General features: G+C 45.2%; 1 protein-coding gene, 3 non-coding genes and 1 pseudogene across 4 annotated transcripts; 3 read left to right on the plus strand and 2 right to left on the minus strand.

Annotated features, from left to right (window-relative positions):
• The first annotated feature begins 1,239 nt into the window (after positions 1–1,239).
• On the plus strand, positions 1,240–2,839 carry LOC129039016 (small ribosomal subunit protein uS12-like; annotated as a pseudogene).
• Positions 2,840–8,172: 5,333 nt separating this feature from the next.
• Positions 8,173–8,244, minus strand: TRNAG-UCC (transfer RNA glycine (anticodon UCC)). Its single transcript has one exon. It is a non-coding gene; the product is annotated as a tRNA-Gly (tRNA).
• A 687-nt stretch (positions 8,245–8,931) lies between these two features.
• TRNAL-CAG (transfer RNA leucine (anticodon CAG)) lies at positions 8,932–9,014 on the plus strand. Its single transcript has one exon. It is a non-coding gene; the product is annotated as a tRNA-Leu (tRNA).
• A 3,566-nt stretch (positions 9,015–12,580) lies between these two features.
• HSPA6 (heat shock protein family A (Hsp70) member 6) lies at positions 12,581–15,184 on the minus strand. The gene has a single exon (XM_054487115.2). It carries the CDS (start codon positions 14,843–14,845, stop codon positions 12,914–12,916), a length of 1,932 nt encoding a protein of 643 aa, XP_054343090.1. The 5' UTR covers positions 14,846–15,184; the 3' UTR covers positions 12,581–12,913.
• A 383-nt stretch (positions 15,185–15,567) lies between these two features.
• Positions 15,568–15,638, plus strand: TRNAG-GCC (transfer RNA glycine (anticodon GCC)). Its single transcript has one exon. It is a non-coding gene; the product is annotated as a tRNA-Gly (tRNA).
• The last annotated feature ends 3,024 nt before the right edge of the window (positions 15,639–18,662 follow it).

Raw genomic sequence — 18,662 nt, forward strand, 5'->3', positions numbered from 1 at the left:
TTAACTCGTCATTTACATTAGGTGTTTCTCCTAATGTTATCCCTCCCCCCTTCCCCGACCCAAGACAGGTCCCGGTGTGTGATGTTCCCCATCCAAGCACACGTATGTTTATTGCGGCACTATTCACAATAGCAAAGACTTGGAACCAACCCAAATGTCTGTCAATGATAGACTGGATTAAGAAAATGTGGCACATATACACTATGGAATACTATGCAGCCATAAAAAAGGATGAGTTCATGTCCTTTGTAGGGACATAGATGAAGCTGGAAACCATCATTCTGAACAAACTATCACAAGGACAGAAAATCAAACACCGCATGTTCTCACTCATAGGTGGGAATTGAACAATAAGAACACTTGGACAAAGGCCATTTTCTATATTGCCCAAGACCCAGGGCCTCTCCATAGCCTCCACACAGAATCTCCTTTCTTTCTGCCCTGCCATCCTCTGTCATCAGTGGGCTCCAGTTTAGGTGCAGGTGGAAGTTTTCAATGATGTTCAGTGAAATGAGAAGACACGCAAACATAGATATGCATATGCAGAAATTATATATGCATATATGTTTATGTGTACACATATTTTATATCTTATGTAAAATACATATATGTGCATCATATGTATAATAAATAAGTAAATAAATAAATTTGCCAAATAATCTTTAAACTAGAGTCATTTATCTTTTTTTTTATTAATTTTTTTTTTTGAGATGGAGTCTTGCTCTGTCGCCCAGGCTGGAGTGCAGAGGCTCAATCTTGGCTCACTGCAACCTCCACCTCCCACATTCAAACAATTCTCCTGCCTCAGCCTCCTGAGTAGCTGAGATTACAGTCATAGGCCACCACGCCCGGCTAATTTTTGTTTTGTTTTGTTTTGTTTTGTTTTTGAGACAGAGTCTCGTTGTTGCCCAGGTTGGAGTGCAGTGGCGCGATCTCGGCTCACTGCAGGCTCCGCCCCCCGGGGTTCACGCCATTCTCCTGCCTCAGCCTCCCGAGTAGCTGGGACTACAGGCGCCTGCCACCTCGCCGGGCTAAATTTTTTGTATTTTTAGTAGAGATGGGCTTTCGCTATGTTGGCCAGGCTGGTCTCAAACTCCTGACCTCAGGTGATCCTCCCGCCTCAGCCTCCCAAAGTGCTGGGATTGCAGGCGAGAGCCACCGTGCCAGGCCTAGAGTCATTTCTTTTATAGTTTAAATTTTTGTTTCTGTTCTTTTGCTCAGACCTGTGGAGCCGGCAATATGGGCAAGTGTCATGGACTGTCTACCACCAGGAAGCTCCATAGTCACCTACAGGATCAGAAGTGGCATGGTAAATGGTACAAGAAAGCCCATTCGGGCACAGTCCTGAAGACCAGCCCTTTTGGAGGTGCTTCTCATGCAAAGGGAATTGGGCTGGAAAAAGTAGGGATTGGAGCCAAATAGCCCAGCTCTGCCACTGAGAAGTGTGCCAGGGCCAAGCTGATCATCCAGCATAAGCTAGATGCTGTGGTCTCCACTGGCACAGCTGATCCTCTTGTTACAGGATGGAGGCTGTGAGGCAGATGAGAGAACAGCAAGAAAATCACAGCCTTTGTACCTGATGATGATTGCTTGAATTTTATTGAAAAAAATGATGAAGTTCTGTATCAGGGGAAACAGCCCCCAGTATTTCAATGTAGGTTCTTTTCTATTTTCCCTAAGTGTCGGCCGGTTTGAGAAATGAAGAGAAAGAGTACAAAGAGAAGAATTTTACTGCTGGGCCACCGGAGGTGACATCACATATTGGCAGGTTCCATGATGCCCACCTGAGCCACAAAACCAGCAAGTTTTTATTAGGGATTCTAAAAGGGGAGGGGGTGTACAAACAGGGAGTAAGTCACAAAGATCACATGCTTCAAAGGGCAATAAAAGATCACAAGGCAAGGCAAAATTAGAATAACTGATGAGGGCCTATGTCCCACTGTACACGCATTGTCTTGATAAACATCCTAACGGGAAACAGGGTTCAAGAGCAGACAACTGGTCTGACTAGAATTTACCAGGCTGGAATTTCCCAATCTTAGTAAGCCTGAGGGTACTGGAGGAGACCAGGGTGTATTTCAGTCCTTATCTCAACCACATAAGTCTGAGACTCCCAGAGCGGCCATCTATAGACCTACCCCCAGGAATGCATTCCTTCCCCAGGGCTATCAATTATTAATATTCCTTGTGGGGAAAAGAATTCAGCAATATTTCTCCTACTCACATGTCCATCTATAGGCTCTCTGCAAGAAGAAAAATATGACACTATTCTGCCCGACCCCACAGGCAGTCAGACCTTACGGTTATCTTTCCTTGTTCCCTGAAAATTGCTGTTATTCTGTTCTTTTTCAGGGTGCACTGATTTCATATTGTTCAAACACACATGTTTTACAATTTGTACAGTTAATGCAACCATCACAGGGTCCTGAGGTGACATACATCCTCAGCTTACGAAGATGACAAGATTAAGAGATTAAAGACAGGCATAAGAAATTATAAGAGTATTGATTGGGAAAGTGATAAATGTCCATGAAATCTTCACAATTTATGTTCAGAGACTGCAGTAAAGACAGGCGTAAGAAATTATAAAAGTATTAATTTTGGAAACTGATAAGTGTCCATGAAATCATCACAATTTATGTTCTTCTGCCTCGGTTCCAGCTGATCCCTCCGTTTGGGGTCCCTGACTTCCTGCAACAGTTCTGGTTGCTGGATTTGGCAGAAAGGTCGTGCTGTTGGTGATATTCCTGGAGTCCACCTTAAAGTTGTTAAAGTAGCCAATGTCTCTCTTTTGGCCCTATCAAAAGCAAGGAGGAAAGACCAAGCTCATCAGCTTTAATGGTGAAAACCCAATAGTAATAAGTTTTCATTTGCCAAAATAAGTTGTTTTTAAATGTCCTTTCTTTTTTAAAATTAAAATTAGGATAGATGATAGGTTTGTGGCTATTTGTTTTATGAATTTCATAACTTGGCAAAATGAAAAAGTTGGCCACCCTATACTAGTAACCAACTTTTCTGATGTCATTAGAGACAGGGTCTTGCTCTATCACCTAGGTTGGAGTGTAGCTGCACGATCTTAGCTCACTGCAGCCTGCAACTCTCAAGCTCAAGCAATCCTCCTGACTTAGCTTCCCAAGTAGTTGGGATTACAGGCTTGAGCCACCTTGCCTGGCCAGTAACCAACATTATGGGGAAATTTTGTTCATCTGTGAAGTTCAAGTTTGGAACTATCACGCTTTGCTTTACCTCCATTGTTGGATTGACAGCAGAAATAAAAAGTTATTAGTTTCCAGTTGATTGTGAATACACATACATTTCCTATGCTACATTTTACATGTATGTGACAGCAATGCAAAAGCAGGAGAGTAAAAAGGAAGAATTTTTAAAGAATGAAAGAATAATTGAGGTCAAAAGTACAAAACGAGGTGGTGAAATAAATTCAAATATATCAGCGATTTTTTTTGGAGGGTGGATGGACAGAGTCTCTGTCACCCAGGCTGGAGTGCAGTGGTGGCATCTTGGCTCACTGCAATCTCCACCTTCCCGGTTCAAGCGATTCTCCCACCTCAGCCTCCTGGGGACTACAGGTGCATGCCACCACACCCACCTAATTTTTAGTAGAGATGCGGTTTCACCATGTTGGCCAGGCTAGTCTTGAACTCCTGACCTCAAGTGATCCACCCGCCTCAGCTTCCCAAAGTGCTGGGATTACAGGTGTGAGCCACCATGACCCGGCCTATAACAGTAATTATAATAATGCAACTGAACAAAACCTTCCAGTTAAAAGATAAAGTGAATTTTTAAGATCAATTTTATTCTGTTTAGAAGAATGACACTAAAACGTAAAGAAACAGAAAGATTAAATGGAAAAGGGAATGCCAGGAATATTCTAACAAAAAGAAACTTGGCATATAGCTATACAATATCAGACAAAATAAAGTTTAAGAAACAATGCATCATTAGGGATGAAGATGGTCATCATATAATAAAAGATTAAACTACTGATGAATATGTAACTGATAAAATGGCATTAAAATATGAAAGCAAGAATTAGGCCTACAAGGGAAAATGAACAAATCCGTCGCCACAGTGAGAGAATTCCGCATACTTCAACCCTTACTAGATCAAACAGAAAAAAATTATTAAGCATGTGTCTTTTTTTCTTATTTACTTTTATTAAGCATATGAATGCAATTAACAAGCTCAATTTAACAGATATATATATAGAACTGCAATCAATAATTATTAGTTGTACATTCTTCTCAAACACAGATGGGATATTATGAAAACTGACTTTATATGAGGCTAATAAATTTCTTTTTTTTTCATTTCTTTTTGAGATGGAGTCTTGCTCTGTCACCCAGGCTGGAGTATGATGGCACTATCTCAGCTCACTGCAACCTCCACCTCCTGGGTGCAAGTGATTCTCCTGCCTCAGCCTCCTGAGTAGCTGGGATTACAGGTGCGTGTGCCACCACACCTGGCTAATATTTTTATTTATTTATTTTTTATTTTTAGTAGAGACAGGTTCACCATGTTGGTCAGGCTGGTCTTGAACTCCTGACCTCAAGTGATCCACTCATCTCGGCCTCCCAAAGTGCTGGGATTACAGGCTTGAGCCACCGCACCTGGCTAAGGCCAGTAAGCTTCAACATATGTCATGGAATCAGTACTATATGAAGCACATTTTCTGAACATAAGGAATTTAACTCAGAAATCAATGACAAAAAATAACTTTTAAAAGCCTTCATATATTTGGAAATTTAAAAAAACAAAATTTGTGGAATGCAGTGAATCCTGTTATAATGGGGAAATGTATAGCCAGTGGCTATTCTGATTGGTCAGTGCTATATCTGTTAACTCCTCCACAAAAAGAATTATCTTCTGGGTTTTGCTTTTGGCTTTCCCTAGACATCCCAAAAATCCAGCCCCCATACCTCAGCTGGCCACAGGGAACTGTAGGTGGCCACTTCCAGAAAAACCACTCAGTGAGTCCCAACCTGAAGGGCTAACTGAAGCCAGCCTATGGCAGGTGTTGGTTATAGGTCCCTGTCCCTATATGTCTCCCAAGACAGGGCAGCCTGAACCCTGATCCACTTAGCGATTGCGCAGTGTCAATCTGGCCCCACACAGCTGTGGCTAGCCACTACCAGTCAGTACTACCCTTTGGTTCTTCTTGCCTGTGGGCACTGCAGCCTCCGTGGGACCTTAGTACTAAGAGTCAGAGAATATCAGGGAGAGCAGGTGGGCAGTAACAGGTTACATTGGAGGCATAAGCTAGATGCTGTGGCCTCCTCTGGCACAGCTGGTCCTCTTGTTACAGGATGGAGGCTGTGGGGCAGATGAGAGCATAAGGGAGGTTTGGAGCTAAAGGGTGGCTGAGGTGCAGATGTCCTTTCTTCCCATCCCTGTTGAATTTCACCTCCATTTTATGGAATGAGACTTAAAATCTCAAACATCATCCCACTACAGGCATTAACAATGGACCATCCTGGCAATGTTTATACATTTGTAATATATGTTTATATATTAACCCATTTAAGAATTAAAATTATCATAATTATCCTCTTCTACAGGAGGAAATGGAGACAAAGAGAGCCAAGATTCAAACACAGGAAGCACAACAGAACCCATGCACTTAATCTTCACACTGTGTTGCCTCATCCAGCCTGAATGGTTACGGTCAATCTAATTATATATGTCATTCCAATAAATGACTTTTGTATAATAAAAGATAACAGATACATAAAACCCTCAGACAGCATTTTAAAGGCTAGAAAATTTGTGAATACAATTGCTGTTAGTTCAACCAGTGACAAAGAACTCAGTATCATAAACAGCATGTTAGGAAAAAGTTTCAACTTATCGAGACTACAAGTCATCTGATGACTATCAGTTTATTAGGAAATTATCAAAAGAGTTTGATTCCCAGCCAAATTGAATCCTTGCCTCTCTCCCATGTAACTCAGTTCCAAATCAAATGCTCACTCCAGTACATGTGAGCTTTTTGCCAGCAGAGAGGGGGGCCCGAATGGGTTGCTTACTATGAGGCCACTTTGGGGGTTTTTATGGACTGGAAACGGGAAGGAATGTGCTTAGTTTGCCGGCTGTTTTGGAGAATGCGTGATTTAGGTTGGCCTGGGACCTTGGCCCGGGACTAATTAGAAAGCTTGGCCCGGGACCTTAGCCTAGGACCTCGGCCGGGAATAATTAGGGGCTTAAGTGATGATTTGTAGAGGCTGCTTTGCTTGGCCCTAGACCTATTAAGGAGCTGAAGTGAAAGCTTGGCCCGGGACCTTGCCCCAGGACCAATTAGGGGCTGAACTTGTAATTTATAGAGGCTGGACTTGCAGTTTAAAAAAAAGGAAAAGAAAGTGCTTATTGGAACCCATTGGAGCCTACTGTGCCTATGCCTACAAAAAGAGAAGGAACTTTTTCCTGGGAGCCCGCTGACTATACAAAGAACAAAGGCATTTCTATTTCAGGCCTTGTTCCCTTATTTGAGTGAGCTGGAGGTTTGTGCAAGTTTTTATCTCACAAAGTCGGAGGCTCTCCTATTTGTGCAGCCACCGGCATGTTTTCAGGCGCAACCTCCGGTGCTAGTTTGTCCGAAGTTTGACTTTTTGCCAGGCTGCTTTTTTGTTATGTGGGAATGAGGCACTGACCCATGGGGCCAGGGGCTCTCCAGAGACACTTCCCTCGCCATCTACCAAGCTAACTAACTCCTTTCAGTTCCCCCTTAGGAGTGGAGACCCTAACTGCTATTAAGGAGATTGGGTGTTGAATTTTTTGGCTATTTTTTGCTGGAAAGGGGTGTTGTGTGGGGAACAGCAGCTAAGGTTTTTGGGCGGGGGCAGGTTGAAGGGTTTTTGGAAGAAAGGCGTATTTATGTCTGATTTTATTGCATTGCCCTTTGGAGCTTGATAGCCTTTAGGCGAGAGGAAACAATCTGGGTTACAGCATTGAGTATACAAGGCCTAAACATTAACACAGGCATATAAGAAAAATAGGTTTTAGGAGCTAACTAGGTTTAAAATGAAGACTGGAATTTATTAAAAAGGGATTGTAGCTAACTGGGACTGGAGTTTGTGTTTCTTTTTGTTAATTATTTAATTTGGTTTTTAAGCACTTGTAAATTGTTTTTTACTTGACTGGAAGAGACGAGGAGAAAAAATAAAAACCAACTGTAATCTCCCCGTAGGGAGATCGACACCCCGTCTCCCGCGTGACAGGCGGGGATACTCACCACTATACTATCAAGGACGACCGTGAGTGTGTTGTTTTTTTTTTGAAAATTGTCTTTTAGAAAAAGATACTCCTAAGCTACCAGCATGCTTTCAGGGAAAGTTGCTGACTGTTGGCAAAGTTATGCTTCTATTCTCTAGACCGGCACACTACAGTAGAAACATAATTCGAGTCCCACATGTCATTTTTAATAGTCACATTAAAAAGTAAAAAGAAAGAGGTGATAATTTTAATAACAAATCCTATTCTTTAACCCAACATATGCAAAATATGACAAGTAATCAATATAAAAATATTAATTGGCTGTATTTTTTTTCTTAGCTAGTCTTCAAAAATCGCTATGTATTTTACACCTAAAGACAGCACATTTCAACTCGGAAAGGAAATTTTCTTCGGAAAAACAATCCGTATTTAGATTTCATTAAATTTACAATTGAAAAAGTAGATTCAATAGCCAAGTTGTTTCAAATGCACTGAAACCTTCTCCAATGGTTGAGTTATTAAGTATCCATTTTAAAATTTCCACTTATTAATTTTATTTCAATTGATTTATTTATTAAGACTAAATTTGAAAATGCAGTTTCTTACAGAAACTAGCCAAGTTCAAGTGCTCAATAGTGCGTGGCTATCGAATGAACCTCGCAAGTGAAGACGCAAGAGCCCCTTTCTGAAGCTAAGACTCATCCCAGGATTCAAATGATCCCAAAGATTCCTCAGGAGTTGGAAGTTTACGAAGGAAGGGAGGAAAGAACCATCAGAATTTAATCCCTTCAAAAAAAGCCTGGGTTTAGAAAGAGGCCACGGGAAAGACAGGAAGCGAGTACGTAAAGTGAGGTATTGCTGCAGTTTCGTTGAGGCGTAAAACGGATACACAGCGCGCTGTAGGCTCTCGCTAAGAAAAGTTTTTCGTAAAAAAAGACAAAAGTTTGCGTTGGCCGGGAATCGAACCCGGGTCAACTGCTTGGAAGGCAGCTATGCTCACCACTATACCACCAACGCACGCCGGAGTGATAGCATTAGAAATCTGTATATAAGATAAGCAAAGCGCATGAATTTCCCGACCGTTCTAGCGGCGTCTTTTGTTTATGATCCTGAAGTTAAACACGGTAAGTCCTCACTTGGTGGGAACCGATTCTTATTAATCGGCCCCGCCCCGCAAACGGCGAGGGGCGGTGAACGCAGAAGCCACTGGCTCTGGAAGCCGGAGGGCGGGGACGGCTCACAGCCGAGAGAGAAAGCCGGAGTTGAGCACCGCCGGGGTATTATCTTCCGCCGTCTTCTCTTCCCCCCGCTCTCCTCATGTCCCGTAGCTCCCAGCTCCGCAGCTGTTCGAGATTCCGCACTGGATCCGCCGGGTGTCGGATTCAGCAACAGTGATTGGTGCGGAGGATCCGAGGGAGACGGGCCGGAACAGGGTCTACCTTGACATGGCTCGACCCCTCTAGAGAAGCAGAGGGGCGCTCGAAGAGTCGCCAGGGAAAATGGAGCCTTAAGGTTTAGTTTGAGTAGTGAGGAAAGAGGAAACAGCTGTCAGAGGCTGTTTCATTTTTCCCGCTTTGCGACAAGGTCTAGAGAGAGTTAGAATTTTATTTGAAACAGTAAATAGACACATTAATGTGGCCAGATAGCGTGCACCATCAGTATATGATAAAATTAGGAGAAATTAGGAAGTGCATGAAAACGTGTGTCAGGATGGCCGAGCGGTCTAAGGCGCTGCGTTCAGGTCGCAGTCTCTCCTGGAGGCGTGGGTTCGAATCCCACTTCTGACAACATATGTTTTTCCGTCCTTACTGTTCCTCCTGATTTGAACCAACCAGCAATCATGTTTGAATTCTTAGAGAAAGACTTTTCGATCGGTCAACTTTTCCTCTTGATTTGAACCAACCAGCAATCATCTTTGAATTCTTAGAGAAAGACTTTTCGATCGGTCAACACTGCGTTTTATCCTGGGTATCTACATTTACGAAAATTATTTGTGCTTCTCTGCACATATAGAACTAAATCTATTTTTCCTGTATTGTAGGCTGGAGTCTGTTCTATGAAATCAGGGAGCAGTTGAGACTAAGATTAACTTTGGACTCCAACTTCCCAGTGTCAGTTTATCCATTCTTTTATTCGACAACAATGTGTTGAGCCCTTTCTGTGCGTCAAGCACACTAAGGCAGGCAGATACCATCTCCTTTGACTAAACAAGAGAACGCCCTCAACTCAGGAGCCTTTAATTTGCTGTACAGTCTTGGTTGGGTTTTTTTTTTTTAACGCTAACGCAGTAGTGTCAAACTTTGGTAAGGATCAGATTCTCCACCGCCTTGCCCCGCTCCCCAGCCTTTTTTTTTTTTTTTTTTTTTTTTGAGACAGGGTCTCACTCTGTACGCCAGGCCGGAGTACAGTGGCGCGATCTCGGCTCACTGCAGCATCCGTCTTCCGGGTTCACGCGGTTCTCGTGCCTCAGCCTCCCAAGTACCCGGGGTTCGCGCCTGTAGTCCCAGCTACTCCGGGAGCCTGAGGCGAATCTTTTGAGCCCAGGGGGCAGAGGTTGCAATCAGCCGAGATCGTGCCACTGCACTCCAGCCTGGGGTACAGAGTGAGACCCTGTGTCCAAAAAAAAAAAAAAAAAAATAGTAAAATCTGAATAAAATTTACAGTTAGTCATTAATGTTATACCAATGCCAATTTCTTAGGCTTGATAAATATAACATGGTTATGTAAGATTTTAACATTAGGGGAAGTAGAAAGGATATAGAGTAATAACTTTATGTAGTATCTTTGCAACTTGTCTGTTCATCTAAAATTATTGCAAAATCAAAAATTCTTTTAAAAAACCAACAACTTGAAAGTGGTTGCCTGTGAGGAGTAGGACCTGGGAAGGGGGCAAGAAACTGCTTGTACCAAGAATTGATTTTTTAAATAATGGGCATGTGTTCTGATTTAATTTGTTCAAACTTTTTTCCCTGCCTTTGGAACTGGGTGACATGGTTGTGATTACAATAATCAAACTAAGACTACATACAATATAAGGATTTTTAGATACCTAGTATACAAGAAACAGTCCCCAAAGAAACTAAACCAAAATGATCAACAGACATTTAAAAGTAAATAAAGTTTGTTTACATCTCTATAGAAAAATAGATTGCACTCAAATGGGAGGATCTGAGATGTCACAACTAAACACGATAAAAATCTTTCTTCTTATATTCTGTGTGTGTTGGGTTTTTTAAAAGGAGAAAAGGCATGCTGTCAAAATACTAAGAAACTATATAAAAGTGAGTACCATCAATCCTCTTGAGAAGTTCAAACAGGTTCAGGGGGGTCAATGTTGAGAATTGAGATGAGATTCAGGAAAGGAAGAATGTAATGCAGGATGTATGTGTTACTCCATCTCTCTCTCTCTCTCTTTTTTTTTTTCAGGTTCCTTCCATGTGAAGCCAGGTTGCGTAAGACTTGGGCCAGGGCCAGGAAAAGAGGGCAGTTAAAAATGTGAAATGACAGCCAGGGACAAGTGCGTTGTTAGTCTAAGACTTGGGCCAGGGCCAGGAAAATAGGGCAGTTAAAAATGTGAAATGACAGCCAGGGACAAGTGCGTTGTTAGTGTAACCGTCTCTCCGTCTTTAAAAAATCAACCTAAGAAATATAATGTATAATGTATCCCATAATTTCTGAGATAAAAATAAATCTCCCAATGTGCATAGGGCAAATATACTCTGGATTGGATTGATTGGGAACTAACACAAGTTTATCCTTTTGATTATTTTGTTTACACCAACAAAGCAAAGGCAAATATCCTTGCTTTTATATTGTCATTGACTCAACTGGCAGTAAAGTTGTGCCTAAGGATATTTTGCAGATTCCGTCACTTGCTATAAAAAACACACAACTAGCTAGGCGTGGTGGCTCACACCTGTAATCCCAGCACTTTGGGAGGCTGAGGCAGGCGGATCACCTGAGGTCAGGAGTCCGAGACCAGCCTGACCAACATGGTGAAACCCCGTCTCTACTAAAAATACAAAACTTAGCTGGGTGTGATGGCAGGCACCTGTAATCCCAGCTACTCGGGAGGCTGAGGCAGGAGAATCGGTTGAACCCGGGAGGCAGAGGTTGCAGTGAGTTGAGATCGCGCCATTGCACTCCAGCTTAGGCGACAGAGCAAGACTCTGTCTCTGCAAATATACAATAAAATGCACACTTTTTCTCACAGGGCTCAGCATCCAGCTGTGTTTCAAAGGAATAATATATCCAATTTCAAAACATCTAGGGGAAGGTCTGGTAATAAGTGGAGTTACGGCCTATTTGTAAGGTGGCATGCTGAGGCTGTAGACTCAGGCAGGACAGGGTTCTTCATTCCAGCCTTCCTGTCCCCACTTAATAGCTTTGTGTCTTTGAATAAATTGTTTAACCCCTTAGAACCTCATAATGCTCATCTTCAAAAAGAAGATAGTATTCCATAATCCTACTGTGAAGATTAAGTTAGATTGTGTATGTCAAGTACCTGGTACATAGTTAACACCCAACTAACAATTAATAGTAATTGCTAATGTTTGTTGATAGTATATTATACGCCTGACATTCTTCTTTGCCTCTTACATATATTAATTAATTGAACCCTCACAACAATCTGGAGGTTGGTACTGTTATCATCATCATCCCCACTGCAGGGAAGGGGAAACTGAAGCTTGGAGAGTTTAATTTGCACAGTATATAAAGTGGCAGGGCTGAAAATCTGTAGAGTCTTGTTCCAACATCCTCATTATGCCATGGGCAGAAACCAGATGGGATCATACTATTTCTCTGACATAGATAAAGTCAATAGTAACTTTAATCATACCACCAGACCTACTTCCTCTGACATATACCATCCTCCAGAGTCCAGGACTCAGAGTCTTTTCTCCAAAAGAAGAATGGATAAAGTGACATGATTAGAAACAGCTAATAAGCATGTAAACTATTTGTTAGTGTTATTAAAACACCTAGACTGACAAACTAAACCAGGTTCCTATGACAAAAATACAGAATTTGCATCATAGGATCACACATGGAAACCTTGCCAGTACTTAAGTTTCTCTTCATTCTCTGCTTTTCCAATTCCACATCTCTCCCTCTCTATTCCTGCATTATAAGTCTCAATCCTCTCCTCTTTATCAGCCCTAACTCTTCAGTACTGTTCCAATGTGTTGGCCTCAAACTCTTTTCCAAATCCTGCCTTCCCCTATAGGAATCATGCACACAGTTTCAGGAATATTCTTCACATTCCTCCTTCAGCACCCAACCCAACATTTTCTGCTTCTGAAAGCCTTTGTGTACTTTTGTACTTTGATTGGTTGGAATGAAAAGCAACAAGGAGTTTTTTAAAAGTTTATTTAGGTCTATAACTATATTTTACATAACAAAATTCATACATGCAAGTAACAAAATACACAAAATATAGGTGAAAGCAATGTTAAAGTGCCACACAAGTGTTAATAAATTAATGACTTTTTATTTGAAGCAGAAGAGGATGAACCGCCCTCCCCCCAAAAAGTCAAAAGACTTCAGTTATCCTGGGAAGAAAGTTCTAGCTTTGGAGGGAAGACCCCCCAGCCCTTCATCTCTGAAGGGCAGGATCATAGAAGACAGTCTAGAAGGCCCATAGCATAGCCCTGACAGTCACAGCTGACTTATCACGAAGGGCCATTCAATCAACCTCCTCAATGATGGGGCCGGTGCTGGGGTCCCCCTGGCGGGCTTGAGCGCCACAACTGCTGCTCCCAGGGACACCAGGCCCCCCATAGAGCCTGGAGAAGATGGGGCAACAGATTTGCTCCAGCTCCCTCTTCTGATGCTCATACTCCTCCTTCTCTGCCAGCTGGTTGTGCTCCAGCCAGGCAAGGACTTCCTGACACTTGTCTTGCACTTTGCGCCTGTCCTCCTCGGGAATCTTGTCCCTAAGGCTTTCCTCTTGCAAAGAACCTTTCACATGGAAGACATGGGCCTCCAGCGAGTTTTTGGCAGCCACTCTGTCCCTCTGGGCCTCATCCTCAGCCTTGTACTGCTCGGCTTCACGAACCATCCTCTCCACCTCCTCCTTGCTCAGCCGGCCCTTGTCATTGGTGATGGTGATCTTGTTAGCCTTACCTGTGCTCCTGTCAGTGGCTGTCACGCTCAGGATGCCATTAGCATCAATGTCAAAGGTCACCTCTATCTGGGGGACTCCACGTGGGGCAGGAGGGATGCCACTGAGTTCAAAACGCCCCAGCAGGTTGTTGTCCTTGGTCATGGCCCTCTCACCCTCATACACCTGGATGAAGACCCCAGGCTGGTTGTCCGAGTAGGTGGTGAAAGTCTGGGTCTGCTTGGTGGGGATAGTGGCGTTCCTCTGGATCAGCGTGGTCATCACCCCACCTGCTGTCTCCAGCCCCAGAGACAGGGGAGCCACATCCAGCAGCAGGAGATCCTGCACTTTCTCACACTTGTCCCCCATCAACACGGCCGCCTGCACAGCAGCCCCATAGGCCACAGCCTCATCAGGGTTGATGCTCTTGTTCAGCTCCTTGCCGTTGAAGAAGTCCTGCAGCAACTTCTGCACCTTGGGGATGCGAGTGGAACCCCCCACCAGGACGACGTCATGAATCTGGGCCTTGTCCAGCTTGGCATCCCGCAGGGCCTTCTCCACCGGCTCCAGGGTGCTACGGAAGAGGTCTGAGCACAGTTCCTCAAAGCGGGCACGAGTGATGGACGTGTAGAAGTCCACGCCCTCGAACAGGGAGTCTATCTCCAGGGTGGCCTGGGTGCTGGAGGACAGGGTGCGCTTGGCGCGCTCACAGGCTGTGCGCAGCCTGCGCAGGGCGCGCTTGTTCCCGCTCAGGTCCTTCCCATGCTTCCGCCGGAATTCTTCCATGAAGTGGTTCACCAGCCGGTTGTCGAAGTCCTCTCCTCCCAGGTGGGTATCTCCAGCAGTGGCTTTCACCTCAAAGACACCGGCGTCAATGGAGAGAACCGACACATCGAAGGTGCCCCCACCTAGGTCAAAAATGAGCACGTTGCGCTCTCCCGCGCCCCGCCGGTCCAGCCCATAGGCGATGGCTGCTGCCGTGGGCTCATTGATGATCCGCAGCACGTTGAGCCCCGCGATGGCCCCCGCGTCCTTGGTGGCCTGGCGCTGCGAGTCATTGAAATAGGCGGGCACGGTGATCACTGCGTGCTTCACGGGCTGGCCCAGGTAGGCCTCGGCCGTCTCCTTCATCTTGCTCAGCACCATGGACGAGATCTCCTCGGGGTAGAACGTCTTGTCCTCCCCGCGGTAGGACACGCGCACCTTGGGCTTGCCGCCCTCGCTCACCACCTGGAAGGGCCAGTGCTTCATGTCCGACTGCACCGTGGTGTCCGCGAACTTGCGCCCGATCAGCCGCTTGGCATCGAACACGGTGTTGTGGGGGTTCAGGGCCGCCTGGCTCTTGGCCGAGTCCCCGACCAGCCGCTCGGTGTCGGTGAAGGCCACGTAGCTGGGCGTGGTGCGGTTGCCCTGGTCGTTGGCCAGGATCTCCACGCGGCTCTGCTGAAACACGCCCACGCACGAGTAGGTGGTGCCCAGGTCGATGCCCACCGCGAGCTCCCGTGGGGCCTGCATGGCTGAAGCTTCTTGTGGGATGCTGGAGGCCACGGAGGCTGCTGCCGCTCCGCCGTCGAGGGGCGCTCAGCAGTGAGGCTCTCCCTGCGGTTTCTCTCCAGCCAGTCCGGCTCGGATCTGCTCAGCTCCGCTTCCACGGGCTTTTTATCCTTTTGCGCCTCCCCCGACCCCCGCCGCCGAGAACCTTCCCGCACCTTCCCGCCCAGTCGAGAGCCTCCCGCCCGCCCGGCCGGGCTGACTCAGCCGGGCGGCGCGGCGCGCGCTGACCCCGGGAGAAGGTTCGGGCGGATCGGGCCATGAGCCGCGAGGCTGGGCTGCTACGCCAGGCCAGCCCGCCTCTGACTCAGGGCTGCTGAAAGAAACGCGGGGAAGGTTCTAGCTCCGCCCGGCTGGCTCTGAGGACGCGCGGTTGTGGTAGAGGCCGCAAAAGCAGCAACTTTAGAGGCAAGGTCTCCCCGGGGCTGTGGGAGGTCGGATCCCTGAGGCGCACACGGGCCTGCGGGCTGCCTTGGAGGCCGCTGCGAGCCCAGCGGCTCAGGAAGGCCGAAGATATGTTACCATGCGAATACAGATATATAAGATATATATACATACAGCCTAAAACAGTTTTATCTGGAACAAAATATTTTCCAAACCGCGATTTAAGACGGTTCCTGATTCGTTAGTGAATGGCCAGATAGTGAGCTTTAAGAGATGACACTGCAGCTGTTTAACCGGTAGCAGCATTGGTGGTTCAGTGGTAGAATTCTCGCCTGCCACGCGGGAGGCCCGGGTTCGATTCCCGGCCAATGCACGATTAGTTTCTTACGATCCGTTTCAGTTCTTTTTCTCATCTAGGATTAATGACTCTTGAATAAATTAACTAGGTGACCGGAGACTTTAGGTTCCTCCAGTTTTGTTCTCTCTCCTTTACCAGTCACTTTCCACAAAGGAGATGTGACATTGCGCTGTGGCCCTGGGACTCGGGAGAGACCTCGCCACTCAGCCCAAGAGAGAACGCAACATCTGGGAAAGGAGGACTCAGTGTACGGTCGGGATGTCCCTCATGTTCTCACCAGTGTTTGTATCCCCGAGGAGCCTCGTCTCCAGAGGCCGGGTGGAGAGGCACAGTGTGCGTTTTTCTCTATGGCCTAAGTGGGTTCCGAGCCGGAGACCAGGACTCAGGTGGAGAGTAAACTACTGCAGGCTCCAGTCCAACCTACCTCCTAAAAGCTGGAGGACGAGATGGGTTCACTGGGCAGTAAAGTCACACTGGTTTCTATCAGGCTGTGACTTTGTGAATTGAGGCCATCTCCCACTTTCTTCAATCCAGAACATTCCATTCAGATCTTCTGGCGTTCGGATTTCCACTGAAAGCCAAAACAAGGAGACATTTCTGAGACTTCTGAAGGTTGACAAAATCCTCACGCAATTTTCCGTGACCTCCCCGTCGGGGAATCGACCCCCTCTCTCACGCATGACAGGCAGAGATACTCACCACTACAGTAACAAGGATGGCAACGGCAATAGCTGACAGCTGGAGAGTATGTGGTATAGTCTGGTGTTATAATTTAGCAGTGTGTTAGAGAAACTTAAAAGTTGGCTTCTATTTAACGTTACTTGCCTGATTCAAAGGAAACTTCCATTTGTAAAAGGAGAAACTAAAAACCCTTACTCCATAGGTGGCTATTTTCTCCTTTGACAGGTTAGAACCCACTAGGAAGTTCAAGGGACTTTTTAAGAGGGAGGCAGGAGTCCAGAAGTAGAGGTCAGTACTGTTCCTGGGCTGAGTTTCTTGGTTAATCCTCTCTCCGAGAGCACCAGTGACAGCTGGTAGAGTTTGCTGCTTGAGAGATCAGCTGTACTGGTAAGGTGATCAGCTCAGGAAAAAAGGGAATGTTTAAAGAAATGTGCAATATATGACTTACACAGTGGAAAATCAAACTGTCCTTGAAAAGAAGTAACCTATTTCGTAACTCCAAAAGGGAAAGAAGCTGTCAGCTTTAAATTCACTCACTCTCAGGATCTAAGCTGGTCATACCTGGATGCCAGAGTCAAGACATTTGCCGACGGCCTGCAAGAGACGGGTCTTCACCTCAGCAGGGAAAAGTTGGCCCAGCCTGGGGTTCTGTGCCCCAGCGTGTTAAGGGACTGTCTTGTGTGGGCTCCTCCAACCTTCTCTTCCAGCCCCCAGCCACCTCAAAACCCCACTTACCCACTCATCTCCAAGAGTTACAGGCATAGCCCTAATGCAGCCTATGAATGTTACCACAGCATCACACAGGCATGCTTCCAATGTCACTCACTTCTTTTTAATTGATCTCTTCAGAGTGGTTCAAACATAGCATAGGGGAGCTTATGCATGCAGTACAGTTTTGGTTTTGTTTGTTTTTTGTAAAAGAGCCACTGCAGGGTTGTTGGGGTTTTTTTTGTTTGTTTCATTTTATTTTATTTTATTCTGGTTCCTGCTCTGTCCCTCAAGCTGGAGTACAGTGGTGCAATCACAGCTCACTGCAGCCTTGAACTCGTGGCCTCAATCAATCCCACCTCTACCTTCCACAGTTTTGGGATTACAGGCGTGAGCCACTGCAGCTGGCCTAGTATAAATTTTATAAATACACTTAAATATATCCACTTATGTTTAGTAGCTTAGTTTGAGTAGCTTTAAAAATAGAACCAACCTTAAAGTAATGACTTAAATAGACATTGTAAAGTGGTGTGAAGCTCACGACTCAATATTGAGTACAAAAAAAGAGCAAGTTGTATGTGTTAGCCCATTCTCACACTGGTAATAAAGACATACCTGAGACGGGGCAATTTACAAAAGAAAGAGGTTTAATGGTCTTACAGTTCCACGTGGCTGGGGAGGCCTCACAATCATGGCAAAAGGTGAAAGTCATGTCTCACATGGTGGCAAACAAGAGAACAGAGAACTTGTGTAGGGAAACTCCCCTTTTTAAAACCATCAGATCTCATGAGACTTATTCACTATCACAAGAACAGCATGGGAAACACCTGCCCCATGATTCAGTTACCTTCCACTGGGTCCCTCCCATGTGTTGTGGGAATTCAAGATGATATTTGGGTGGGGACACAGCCAAACCATTTCACTATAGAATAAAATTTATAGTATAATCCAAACTATATATATATAAAGGTCAGTGACATCCACTACCTGTTTGTCCTTGAACAAGTCATTTCACCTGTCTGGGCCACAGCTTCCTCCATTTTAAAATGAAGAGATTGGACTACATTGTTTCTAAGGACTTTCCAGTTTAAAGTCTCTGATTTCAAACGTCAAAGAATTTACTCATTCCGCACATATTTATTAAGTGCTTTACCATGCACCAGACACTGACCTGGGCTCTGAGTATGTGGTAGTGAACAAAACAGACAAAGGCTTCTCCTGGAGCTCACATTCTAATGAGAGGAGTGGGGAAGTCAGACACAAAACAAACAGTAAACGTATATTAATAGTACATCAGTAGTAATAAGCACAATGGAGAAAAATGAAGAAGGAAAGGGACATTAAGAGTATGGGAGGACAGATGGGTTATACTGAATGATCAAGGAGACCTCACTGATAAGGTGACATGTGAGTAAAGACCTAAAGGACATAATGAGGCATAATGTGGGCCTATGAGAAAGAACATTCCAGAAACAGGAAATAACATAGGCTCTGGGCAGAAGTATAATTGGCACATTCAAGGAAAAGCAAGAGTGACCAACAGCAAGCAAGGAAAAGCAGTAGGAGATGAGGTCAGAGAGAGTGAAGAGCAAGATCCTGTAGCATCTTGTAGAATATTGCAAAGGCTCTAGCCTTTACTCCAAGCACAAG

This window comes from Pongo pygmaeus, chromosome 1, assembly GCF_028885625.2.
Source record: "Pongo pygmaeus isolate AG05252 chromosome 1, NHGRI_mPonPyg2-v2.0_pri, whole genome shotgun sequence".
Taxonomy (NCBI): Eukaryota; Metazoa; Chordata; class Mammalia; order Primates; family Hominidae; genus Pongo; species Pongo pygmaeus.